The following is a 12,702-nucleotide window of genomic DNA, read 5'->3' on the forward strand; positions in this document are numbered from 1 at the left end:
GCTCTAGGGCTTGTGGTTTTATTGAACTTTACTAGTATGTCACTGTTTACAAAGGTGAAATTGCAGAGTGAGCATATAAAACAGCTGCAGTGTTTGTTACAGCAAGCAGTATTCAGGAAAGTGCTCTTTGCTGTGAGATGCCGTTTAAGATATCAGGGCTGCCTTACACAGCCACAAACCAGCTTCCCCAACCTCATCCTACCGTGTCTCCTTTCCCTGTTAATTACATTTCACTTGGCTTCAAATTCCCTCTAAGTAACCTCAGCCTAGAAAATGCCAAGGCCTTTACAATTAAGAGATCTGTGGACCGTGTAATGCTAGCCTATTATGGAGACACAGCTCAGTTTTCTAATTTCCATTTGATAGAAAGCCAAAAGTCAGCCTTTCTTCAACTTACGGCACTTTTTCGCCTTGCTGAGTGAGACGTATGAAACAATTCAGTGCATTTTAAGAGAAGATTAAGTTTAGCAACATTCCTGATTGTACCAGTTGGACATTATCCTGCCTTATATAACATTCTTGATAAAAACCATATTGTAAAGTTTACATGAAAGGGGAGAGAATTTAGAGTGGTGAAAAAGAAACCATTGGCTCAAAGGAGGGAGGAGGTAAATTCCATGAGTACCTGCAGCTTGTGAGGCAGTGTGTAGGTATACTTTACTTTAAATGGATTGATATCCATTACTTTTAAAAAACATTTTTACAGATTTAAATTTTTATTCAAAATTGGTATATTTTTTCAAGCTGTTTTTCAATCACTCAAATCACATTTGAATGCTAATTTCTGCCTGGTGTGGTTGAGAACTGTTATTTTTCTTTACACTGTAACAACTCGAACATGCTTGGTCAAAGGTTTCACCTGCCTTGTGTTAAAAGTACAGATTTCCAGCCCGGACTCCAGAGATTCTACCTCGCTTTTGGCATCCAGAAATGCATATTTTTTTCCTTTAAGTTTTTTTTTTTTTTTAACAAAGATGTTTTTATTTTATTTATTTTGGCTGCAGCATTCAGCTTATGGGATCTTCCTTCCCTGGCCACATGCTTGGCAGTGAAAGCATGGAGTCCTAACCACTGGACCATCAGGGAATGTCCATCCTTTAAGTTCTTTTTGTAATAAAATTGTTCAAATTTGTATCTTCACTTAGCTTCAGCAGTTGTTAACATTTGTCATTTTGTACTATGCTATGTACCGTTTGCTACTATAGACAGATGGATGGATGATAGATGGATGGATGGATAGATGGATGAATAGGCAGCTGGATAGATAACTAGATAATTTAGCCCCTTTTCACTAAGGCACTCAATAATCTGTTCTAATTACTTTCTGTCACGTATCTTTGACAGCAATCTCTGGGCTTAATATAGAAAGGAACAACATATGTTTAGTTAGAAATTTACACTCAACATACACCTGTCACATGGTTCATCACAATAATAAAGAAGTACTTTTTATTGTGAACAATGTCATACATACAAATATGCAAATTTAAACATACATCAGTTCAGTTCAGTTCAGTTCAGTCGCTCAGTCGGGTCCGACTCTTCGTGACCCCATGAATTGCAGCAGGCCAAGCCTCCCTGTCCATCACCAACTCCCGGAGTTCACTCAGACTCACGTCCATCGAGTCAGTGATGCCATCCAGCCATCTCATCCTCTCTCGTCCCCTTCTCCTCCTGCCCCCAATCCCTCCCAGCATCAGAGTCTTTTCCAATGAGTCAACTCTTCGCATGAGGTGACCAAAGTACTGCAGTTTCAGCTTTAGCATCATTCCTTTCAAAGAAATCCTAGGGCTGATCTCCTTCAGAATGGACTGGTTGGATCTCCTTGCAGTCCATGGGACTCTCAAGAGTCTTCTCCAACACCACAGTTCAAAAGCATCAATTCTTCGGCGCTCAGCCTTCTTCACAGTCCAACTCTCACATCCATACATGACCACAGGAAAAACTATAGCCTTGACTAGACGGACCTTTGTTGGCAAAGTGATGTCTCTGCTTTTGAATATGCTATCTAGGTTGGACATAACTTTGCTTCCAAGGAGTAAGCATCTTTTAATTTCATGGCTGCAGTCACCATCTGCAGTGATTTTGGAGCCCCCAAAAAATAAAGTCTGACACTGTTTCCACTGTTTCCCCATCTATTTCCCATGAAGTGGTGGGACCGGATGCCATGATCTTTGTTTTCTGAATGTTCAGCTTTAAGCCAACTTTTTCACTCTCCACTTTCACTTTCATCAAGAGGCTTTTGAGTTCCTCTTCACTTTTTGCCATAAGGGTGGTGTCATCCGCATATCTGAGGTTATTGATACTTCTCCCGGCAATCTTGATTCCAGCTTGTGTTTCTTCCAGTCCAGCGTTTCTCATGATGTACTCTGCATGTAAGTTAAATAAGCAGGGTGATAATATACAGCCTTGACGTACTCCTTTTCCTATTTGGAACCAGTCTGTTGTTCCATGTCCATTTCTAACTGTTGCTTCCTGACCTGCATACAGATTTCTCAAGAGACAGGTCAGGTGGTCTGATATTCCCATCTCTTTCAGAATTTTCCACAATTTATTGTGATCCACACAGTCAAAGGCTTTGGCATAGTCAATAAAGCAGAAATAGATGTTTTTCTGGAACTCTCTTCCTTTTTCCATGATCCAGCGGATGTTGGCAATCTGATCTCTGATTCCTCTGCCTTTTCTAAAACCAGCTTGAACATCAGGAAGTTCACGGTTCATGTATTGCTGAAGCCTGGCTTGGAGAATTTTGAGCATTACTTTACTAGCGTGTGAGATGAGTGCAATTGTGCGGTCGTTTGAGCATTCTTTGGCATTGCCTTTACATATACTCTTTAAAAACTTGTTATAACCCATCACCCCTGTTCATACCACCCCGTTAGAACTAGAACATTAGCAGGAAGTTCAGACCCCTTGAGGATCAGAGCTGAACACTTGTCCCACATCACTTCTCCTCCATACGTAACCATTTTCCTGAATTTTGTGTTAATAATACCCTAACTTTTTTTAAGTTTTCTCCCATACATGTATCAGAAAAAAGTTTTTGTTTCACTTTTCTGCTTTTGAATATTCTTAAATGGATTCATATGTGTTCGCCTATGACTTATTTTGTTTTTTTTTTGTGTGTGTGTGTGTGTGTGTGTGTTGTAATTTTAAGCTACATCTATTGATGGGTATGGCAGGGCTTCCAGGTTGGCTCAGTTGTAAAGAATCCACCTGTCAATGCAGGAGATACAGGTTAGATCCCTGGGTCAGGAAAATCCCCTGGAGGAGGAAATGGCAATCCACTCCAGTATTTTTGCCTGGAAAATCTCACGGACAGAGGAGCCTGGTGGGCTGCAGGTTAAAGGGGTTGAAACTAGTTGGACATGACTTAGTGGCTCAGTATGCACGCACACTTGATGAGTATAACTGTACTTTGTTTTCTCTACAGTATACTGTTGTACTTTATGAATATACCAGCTTTTATTTATCCAGTGTACAATTGATAGAAATTAGAAACGTTTTCAGTTTCTTTTGCTATGCAATGTGTCAGTAGCATTCTCATGTATACCCATGTGTACATGTGCAGTCACTTGAGGATACAATCCTAGGAATGTCCAGAATTTAAGGTTCTGGAAAGGTAAACACCAGATATTACCATCATTAAAGGAATAGGACCAATTCCTGGAACTCTTGATTGGCCTGCAGTTGGGTCTGTATTTGCAGTGTGTACCAGGAAACAGTTTTTACTTTTGTTATTGTTCAGTCACTAACTCATGTCCAACTCTTTGTGACCCCATGGACTGCAGCATGCCAGGCTTCCCTGTCCTTCACTATATCCTGGAGTTTGCTCAGATTCACGTCCATTGAGTCGGTGATGCCATCCAACCATCTCATCCTCTCTTGCCCCCTCTCCTGCCCGCAATCTTTCCCAGCATCAGGGTTCTTTTCTAATGAGTTGGCTCTTCTCATCAGGTGTCCAAAGTATTGAAACTTCAGCTTCAGCCCTTCCAATGAATATTCAGGGTTGATTTCCTTTAGGATTGACTGGTTTTATCTTTCCTTGCACTCCAAGGGACTCTCAAGACTCTTCTTCAGTGCCACATATCAAAACCATCAATTCTTTGGCACTCAGCCTTCTTTATGGTTCAACTCTCACATGATTCAACTCTCATATGTGACTACTGGAAAAATAATAGCTTTTACTAGATGGACCTTTGTTGGCAAAGTGATGTCTCTGCTTTTTAGTACTGTGTCTAGGTTTGTTGTAGCTCTTATTTCAAGGAGCAAGCATCTTTAATTTCATGGCTTCCCTAGTGGCTAGACAGTAAAGGATCCACGTACGATGCAGGAGACACAGGTTCAGTCCCTGGGTTGGGAAGATCCTCTGGAGAAGGGAATGGCTGGCAACTCTAGTATCCTTGCCTAGAGAATTCCATGAACAGAAGAGCCTGGCCGACTACAGCCCATGAGCTCATCAAGAGACAGACACTACTGAGTGACACTAACACTTTCACTTTTATTTTTAAGACACAATAAGCTCCAGCTCCAGAGAAGGAGAGGAACTGGGCCAAGACTGGTGGCCCAGACTTGGCAAGAGCCTAGAATCTACATACAGGCTTATGCAGTGGTGACATTCACTGGGTCAACTCAGTATCCATATTGACTACTCACTCATATAGTGTTCCAGTGCTTCTTTGACATATTTACTCTGTATCGGTAACTTTCTACTCTACTTGAACAACACAAATGACCACATTCTGTACTCTGATAAGTAAGATGATTCATTGGAAAGAACATGGAAAGTACTTAGAAGTACTTAAGTTTAGCAACATTTTCCATTTATGTATCAGATGGTTTTTGTTTGTTTCTTCCACTATTACACTTTTATTTATTTTTTGTTTTCAATTTTTCTTTTATATTAGAGTATAGTTGATTGACAATGTTGTGTTAGTTTCAGATGTAGAGCAGAGTGATTTAGTTACACGTGTACCTGTATCTACTCTTTTTCAAATTATTTTCTTACTTATGATACTGCAGAAAAAACAGTTCTCTGTGCCTACCCAACAGTAGGTCTTTGTTGATTAGCTCTTTTAAATATAGCAGTGTGTACATGTCAATTCCAAATGCCCAGTCTATTCCTCCCCCAACCTTTCCCCTCTGGTTACCTTAAGTTTGTTGTCTAAGTCTCTGACTCTGTTTCTGTTTTGTATATGCTTGTTATATTTTTAGAGTCCACATAAAAGTGATATCATATGATATTTATCTTTCTCTGCCTGACTTGCTTCATTGACTATAATCTACAGATCCATCTGTGTTGCTGCAAAGAGCATTATTTCATTCTTTTTAATGACTGAATAATATTCCATTGTGTGTATGTATACACCACATCTTTATCCATTCCTCTGCTGATGGACATTTAGGCTTCTTCCAGGTCTTGGCTATTGTAAACAGTGCTACAGTTAACTTTGGGGTGCATGTATCCTTTTGAAGCATGTTTTTCTCCAGCTATATACTTAGGAGTGGGATTGCTGGATCATATAGTAGCCCTATTTTTAGTTTTTTAAGGTGTCTCCAGACTGTTTTCTACAGTGGCTGCACCAATTTACATTTCCACCAATAGCATTGAAGGGCTCCCTTTTCTACACGTCCTCTTCAGCATTTATTGTTTGTAGATTTTTTGATGATGGCCATTCTGACTGGTGTGAAGTGAGACCTCAGTGTAGTTTCGATTTGCATTTCTCTGATAATTACGATGTTGAGCGTCTTTTCATGTGCCTGTTGGCCATTTGTATGTCTTCTTTGGAGAAATGTCTGTTTACATCTTCTGCTCAAGTTTTGATTGGGCTGTTTGTTTTTTTGATACTGAGCTGCACAAGCTATTGTAAATTTTGAAGATTAACCTCTTATTGGTTGCATTGTTTGCACATATTTTCTCCTGTTCTGTGGGTTGTCCTTTCATTTTGTTTATAGTTTCCTTTGCTGTGCAAATTTGAGATAATACATGAAAAGTCCTCTGCCTTTTCCTGACATTTGATAAGCATTCAGTATATTGGAGCTTTTGATGATGTTCTCTCTTTGTCATCACACAGAACTAAGAAACCTGAAATATTGAAATTCCTTTCTCTAATAATACTTTTCCCCTTGACTGAATTAATGGAATCTCTCTCCTAACCCACCTCTTGTTTCAAATATCATCTCAACATTTTTACCTCTCTGAATTATTCTCATAATGTTCACCTACACATATTTTTGATTTAAATGTTTAACTTGTCTTCTTTTAGCCTTATCTTAAACATAACACGTCTTGATTTAAACTTTTGATTCCTACCTTCCCCAGTCCCCAATATTTTCCTACCATCTTCCTCTCTAGTTCAGCTACTGGCATCACCATCAACTTAGATACCCTGGGTTAAAAAGTGAGACTCATCCTTGATTCCTCTCTGTACTGAGTCCATCAGCAACTCCTGTAGGTTCTGCTCCCAAATATTTTAATGCGTCTGACCACATCTGACCCTCTCCGTGTCACCTCCAGTCTAAACCAGCATCAGTTCTCACGTAAATTACTGCTGCCATCCCTCCCCCACTGCTTCTACTCCCGCACCCTCAAGATAAAGTTTAAATAGATCTGATCACTCCACTGATTAAAGTCTCCTAAAGACTCCCCCACTGCAGTTACAACAGATTCCACACATTTTACCATGAGTTTTAAGTATGATCAGACTTCTATCTCCACCTCTGACCTTGGTTCTCTTCTTTCCCTGTGTCCCTGTCACACCTGAACTCTTTCTCTCCCTTGAGTATCACAAAGCTTACTGTTATCTCAGGGCCTTCTCATTCAACTTTCTTGTCTTTCTGGAACTCTTCCCTATGGTTCAGCTAGCTGAAAGGTCACCTCCTGAGAGAGGCTTTCTCTGACCCTCAGGGACCATCCATGTTTTTGCTACTTTAACTTTGTTTTCTTCATAACTGTACTATCTACATTTAATCTTAAATATTTGTTGATGTGTTCCACCCCACTGGAATATAATTTCTAGCAGAGTGCCCATCTGGTTTACTGCTATATTTTCAACACCACGTAGAAAATAGGTGCTAGGGAAATATTCGGAGAAGGCAATGGCACCCCACTCCAGTACTCTTGCCTGGAAAATCCCATGGACAGAGGAGCCTGGTGGACTGCAGCTCATGGGGTCGCTAAGAGTTGGACACGACTGAGCAGCTTCACTTTCACTTCTCACTTTCATGCATTGGAGAAGGAAATGGCAACCCACTCCAGTGTTCTTGCCTGGAGAATCCCAGGGACGGGGGAGCCTGGTGGGCTGCCGTCTATGGGGTCGCACAGAGTCAGACACGACTGAAGTGATTTAGCAGCAGTAGCAGCAGCAGGGAAATACTTGTTGAATTAATGAAGGAATGAATGAAAGATAACTAGAGACTAAAAGAATTATAGAACTTCTTACATGTATCACTGATTAATAATAGTAACTGTAAATATATAAGGTAAAATTTTGTTTGTTTGTTTTCAGGTTTAATTGGAATTCTTCAAAATGTCTGGTAAGTTTTTGTGAGTACATTTTAATATGCTGTATTTTCAATTGTGAATTGTGTGATTCCTTTCCTTAAAAAATTGAAGTCTATTTCCTTTTGAAATTACTTATTTGTGTTTAATATTTGAAGAATATATATACATATATACATTTATTTATTCATTTATATATATGAGCATTCTTATTTATCATTGACAGAAAAGGATTAAAAAGGATTTAGAATGGCATATAGGTAATGAAAAAAATCTCTGGTTGTACATGGGGGCAAATTAGGTAAAGGAAAAATGCAGGTGGGAAAGTAAGTCTGCAAAGAGGTAATAGTTAAAAATATATTTATAGGTTGATATCTAATATACATACTGAGTTGCTTTTTATAAGAAATGAGTATATTTAATATTGGTCATGTTCATTGATGCATACCAACAGAAGAAATGAATATATTCTCTTGTCATATTATCATTCCCATTGTAAACCATGTACCACCTTTCTCACCCCTAAGATATAGTCCCCACAGCCCCTAAGAAACCTGCAGATGAAACAGAGAATCAAATAACATCACCTGATCCAAGGCCTGGTGCCCCTCCTGAGTACAGTTCCAGTTTTGTACCAGGTAGGTTAAATATTTGGAAAGAATCTTTCCCCTCTCCAGAAAACCATCCTCATAGTTAAGATTGCTTTTAAAATTAACTAATTAGTTAATTGAATCATTCAATAAATAAATATTTAATGCCTACAGGGGGCCAAGTAGTTTACTAGATGTTAATTAGAATCATATTCCTGTCTTCATAGGATTTATAGGCAACTAAGGAAGAAAATTGTACAAACATTTATGGCACTCTTTTTGCTTAAGAATGAAGAGGATGTTGTAAGTGTACAAAGGCAGTAACTACTTTTATGGGGGATTGGAGGGAATCACTGAGGAAATCAAGTTTTCCTGGCACAATGAGGAATTTCTCAATCAAAGGAAAGAACACTATGTCCAAAAGCTCGTGGTCATGTTGGTCTGGTCTGAGGCATTCATGGGACAAACGCCAGGAGAAGTGCAGAACGGTGGAGGCAAATGGCTTCAAGTTCTGATTAAGGAGCTTGTTGTTCTGCAAATATTTTTGTAAGTCTGAAAACTCATACTGTATTCAGGGACTCAGGAAAATGGATGCTCATAAGTCTGTGGGCAGTATGTAGCTTTTTAAAAATTAAATAGTCTTTTGACTGAGGAAATAACTTTTAATCAGGATTATATTCAAATACATTTTAATGATTTAGAAAATGATAAAGTGTAGTGCTACTTCTTTAAATATATATTTAAGCATATGTTTTGAGATAGAAACAAGTGAATTAGGCTGTGGAAGTGCAGAAGAAACCCTGGTATCCACAGGATACTGGCATGGGTGTTCTCTTGGCTGCAGACATACGATCCATGGAGCTCAGGTAGCCTTTGTCTCTGCAGTGCTTTCTGAAGTTTGGCTTCCTTTTCCTCTTTCCCTCATGTGTATGTGTGTTATGTGAATCTGAGCATACAGCCCCTGTATAACCCCTCATTACTACTTAATGCCTGCTAAATCCAAATTTTTGACAACCCTGGGTCATAATTTCACTGTATCTGACCATTACTCTACATTTTACTTCAGTGACTATCAAATTATCTACATAATCTATCTTATATTCACCAGTCGCTCTATATCCAAGTACCTAGGTTATACTAGAACAGAAACTACCATTTCTAAGAAGTAAGTGTTGGCTATAAATCATGTTCTGTTCATCTGGGAAAGTGTCTGTCTGTTCCCTTCTGTATCAAAAAATTAGCAAGAAAGCAGGATACAGCCTTCAAGTTAAACGAGTAGGTATGACTAATGAATTTTCAGTTATGAGAATCGGCAACAAAAATTTACTGTGATCACCATCTAGTGGCTGAACAATATACTTTCTTATACTGATGCAAATTTTGTCCCCTTAATACGCTTTAGCCTCTGAGCCACTGGGGAAGCCCTAATTTGCATTAAGGAACTGGAAATACTATATTTGAAATACTTAGCTTTAATGAATTTCCTAAGGTTCAATTATATATTCCATTTGCATTATATTACTGGATATTTATTCCCACGGAAAATAATTTTGACCCAAACATATTTAAAAGAATAGTTAATAAAGAAACCTTTGTTATGTATAGTCTATTGAAAGAGAAAATGACATATATTTTTAAAGTAAAAAAGGATAATAGTCAAAATGACTAAGAAAATACAAATTCCATAAAGCAGTATTTCTCACACTAATAATGGTAGGACAGTGCTCCATAGCAAAGTTATACAAAGTTAAACATGTTTTATTGTGTTGTGTTTTCTTGCAGAACAATCAGAACTTTTAAAAGCAGTTTTAAATCTTAAAAGGGAGTATAAAACACCTACCATTTCCCACACATATTATGTTCTTGTCCTAACATCTCAGAATAATGCATTCTTACAAATCATTTGATTATATACATTTTTATATAATTTTTTAGAAATATAGTCTCTATACTGAATAGCACCATAATCTAAATTGTAATTTTCTTGCTAATTTATTGATCTTCAAATTTTGTTCCATGAGGTATTTTTATCCTAAGATTACATGGTTAATACCACAATAATTAATCAACTCATTAAAATGATATAACAATTAGTATTTTTGAGATAGTTTATATGACATTGTTGTTTTTTAATAATAGTTCTAAAGAGGAGAGAGATACCCAATATCTAGTTCAGTTTGGGTACTCATGAATACAATTCTTAAAGAAATTGAAAGTATTTCGTTGGCCAAAAACTGTGTTCAGTTTTAAGTACAAATAAAAAGCATATGTTTCATTTTCACCAAGAATTTTATTGAATAATATGTTCCCAAACGAAATGAACTTTTTGGCCAACCCAGTATGTTCTTTACAACAAACTGAATTTTCTCCATTTATTCTAAAGACATTAGCTGTTTTTTCTCACTTAGCTCTAATTTGACATTGTTTCTAGTTGCCATTATTTTCCTTTGGTCTCTCCTGAGTCTCTCTCTCTCAAGAGCTCTGTGTAAACCACACTTAGAAACTGGTATTCCCAGAGATCCTTGGTCTGATTCCCTGTCCAGCCCCTGGCTGCACCAGCCTGTCCCCTCTCATCTCGTCCATTTATCTGTCTTTTTACACTCTCTTTAGTAATCTTGGGAATATCCCATGGTTTCATTTGCTTTTAACCACTTATGAATCTCTTTGTTGTTGTTTAGTTACTAAGTTGTGTCTGACTCTTGTGACTCTGTAGCCCACCAGGCTCCTCTGTCTATGGATTTTCCTATCCAAGAATACTGGAGTGAGTTGCCATATCCTTTTTCAGGGAATCTTCCCAGCCCAGGGATTGAACCCTTGTCTCCTGCATTGCTGGCGGATTCTTTACCACTGAGCCAACAGGAAGCCTTAGGGATCCTTCAGCTCGCACCCAAATCAGTCTCCCCTGCTCTAAACTTACATTTCCACCCGCCTGTAGACCACTTGCCCTTAGTGACCTGGGATCTCAAACTCAGTGATCCTCAATACATCTTTGGCATCTTGTTATTATACCCTCTGTTCTTTCTCTACACTGGATTCCTGTAGTCAGAAACGTGAGACCCTTTCCTCATATCATCTGTTACCAAGACAATATGTCTCTTTAATGTCGATCATTGTTTTTCCACTTTCTACTCCTTTCATCATAATTAAATTTCCTTACCTCCCATCTAGATTCCTTCAGGCACCTCCTGCGTCATCCAGCCTTCCTATTCATAAAGGCTCTAAATGTGAAACTGGTCACTCCAGTTTGCATGTTATCAGCATAAAGTCCTTTGCACAGAGTAGAGGTCTTTCATCATCATCCCTTCCTCCCCACCTTCCTTTCTGCTTTGTTTGCTAAATCTTCACACATGGCCTTTACCCATGTGGTACTGAGCTTTCCCTGTGCAGCTGCTCATTTTGTGCCTGTTCTGTCTAAAACCTTTCCCACTCATGAAGATGCTAACTGGGTCTCATGTGTCAGCACTTACATCATAGGGTATTTCCTCTGCCTCAGTTCCTTGCCCCTCCTCTTTAATCCCTTCATCTACTATGCGTCTACCTATGTGAGTGTTATAGACCTAGGTCCTCGGACTATTTAATAAATAGAAATTGATAAGACGCCAGATGAGAAGTTCAAACAGGGCTTGCTGAGGCTCATGCTACAGCAGGAGGGAGTGAGAACAAGTAACAGGTGCCAAGTAGGTAAGCTGGTTCCTTAAATGGAGTGAGGGAAGGGGTGAATCTGTGGGTTGGACAGGAAGCATAGCTTAGGTTAGCCCACCCCCTTGGCTGTGCTGTGTGCAGAAATCATGGGCAGTATTCTGCTTTTGCATACATAAGGTCGTATTTTCTTATGATATATTTTAGTTTCTGTAAGATTTTAGTAATAGCCCCATTTTCATTCCTGATTTTAATAATTGAAGTCTGTTTTTTCCCTTGGTTAGTGTGGCTTAAGGTTTCTCAATTTGTTGATCTTTTAAAAGAACCTACTTTTGGTTTTGTTGATTTTGTCTATTTTTATTTTTTCATTTCACTCTCTTCTATTTCAATCTTTATCATTTCCTCCTGATGGCTTTGAGTTTGGTTTATTTCTAAGGTGGAAAGTTAGGTTACTGGTTTGAGATATTTCTTTCTTTCTTTCTCTTTGTCTGCAAGGGTCTTTGTTGCTCCCCTTGGGCTTTCTCTAGTTGCAGCAAGCAGGGGCTATTTTTTGTGGTGTGTGGGCATCTCATTGTGGTGGCTTCTTTCAATGCAGAGCACAGGCTTTAGGGCACGCAGGCTTTCAATAATTGTGACCCATAAGCTTAGTCGCTCCAGGGTGTGTGGAATCTTCCTAGAGCAGAAAACAAACCCATTTCTCCTGCATTGTTCTTAATCACTGGACCACCAGGGAAGTCTAAGATATTTCTTTTTTAATGTCGGTGTTTACAGCTATAAATTGCCCTCTAGGCACTGTTTCAGCTACATCCCATAAGCTTTGGTATATTATGTTTTTGTTTTATTCATCTCAAATTATTTTCTAATTTCCCTCATGATTTTTTTTTATCCCTTTGATAATTTAGAAGTAGATTATTTTATTTCCTCATATTTGTGATTTCCCAAATTTCCTTCTGTTATTATTGATATCTGGTT

At 38.5% G+C, this 12,702-nt stretch overlaps 1 protein-coding gene across 4 annotated transcripts in view; it reads left to right on the forward strand.

Moving 5' to 3' along the window:
* The window catches only part of PLSCR4 (phospholipid scramblase 4), a 42,396-nt gene that overhangs the window by 14,869 nt on the left and 14,825 nt on the right, over nt 1-12,702 (forward strand). For 3 of the 4 annotated variants that reach the window (XM_061419231.1, XM_061419234.1, XM_061419240.1), the window contains exons 2-3: nt 7,509-7,536; nt 8,029-8,139. In XM_061419231.1, coding sequence (XP_061275215.1) covers nt 7,530-7,536; nt 8,029-8,139 — 118 coding nt within the window. In that variant the 5' untranslated portion in view covers nt 7,509-7,529. Of the gene's footprint in view, nt 1-7,508; nt 7,537-8,028; nt 8,140-8,318; nt 8,395-12,702 lie in introns of those variants that run through there. The other variant, XM_061419243.1, reaches the window with a different exon arrangement.

Source organism: Bos javanicus, chromosome 1 (assembly GCF_032452875.1).
Source record: "Bos javanicus breed banteng chromosome 1, ARS-OSU_banteng_1.0, whole genome shotgun sequence".
NCBI lineage: Eukaryota > Metazoa > Chordata > Mammalia > Artiodactyla > Bovidae > Bos > Bos javanicus.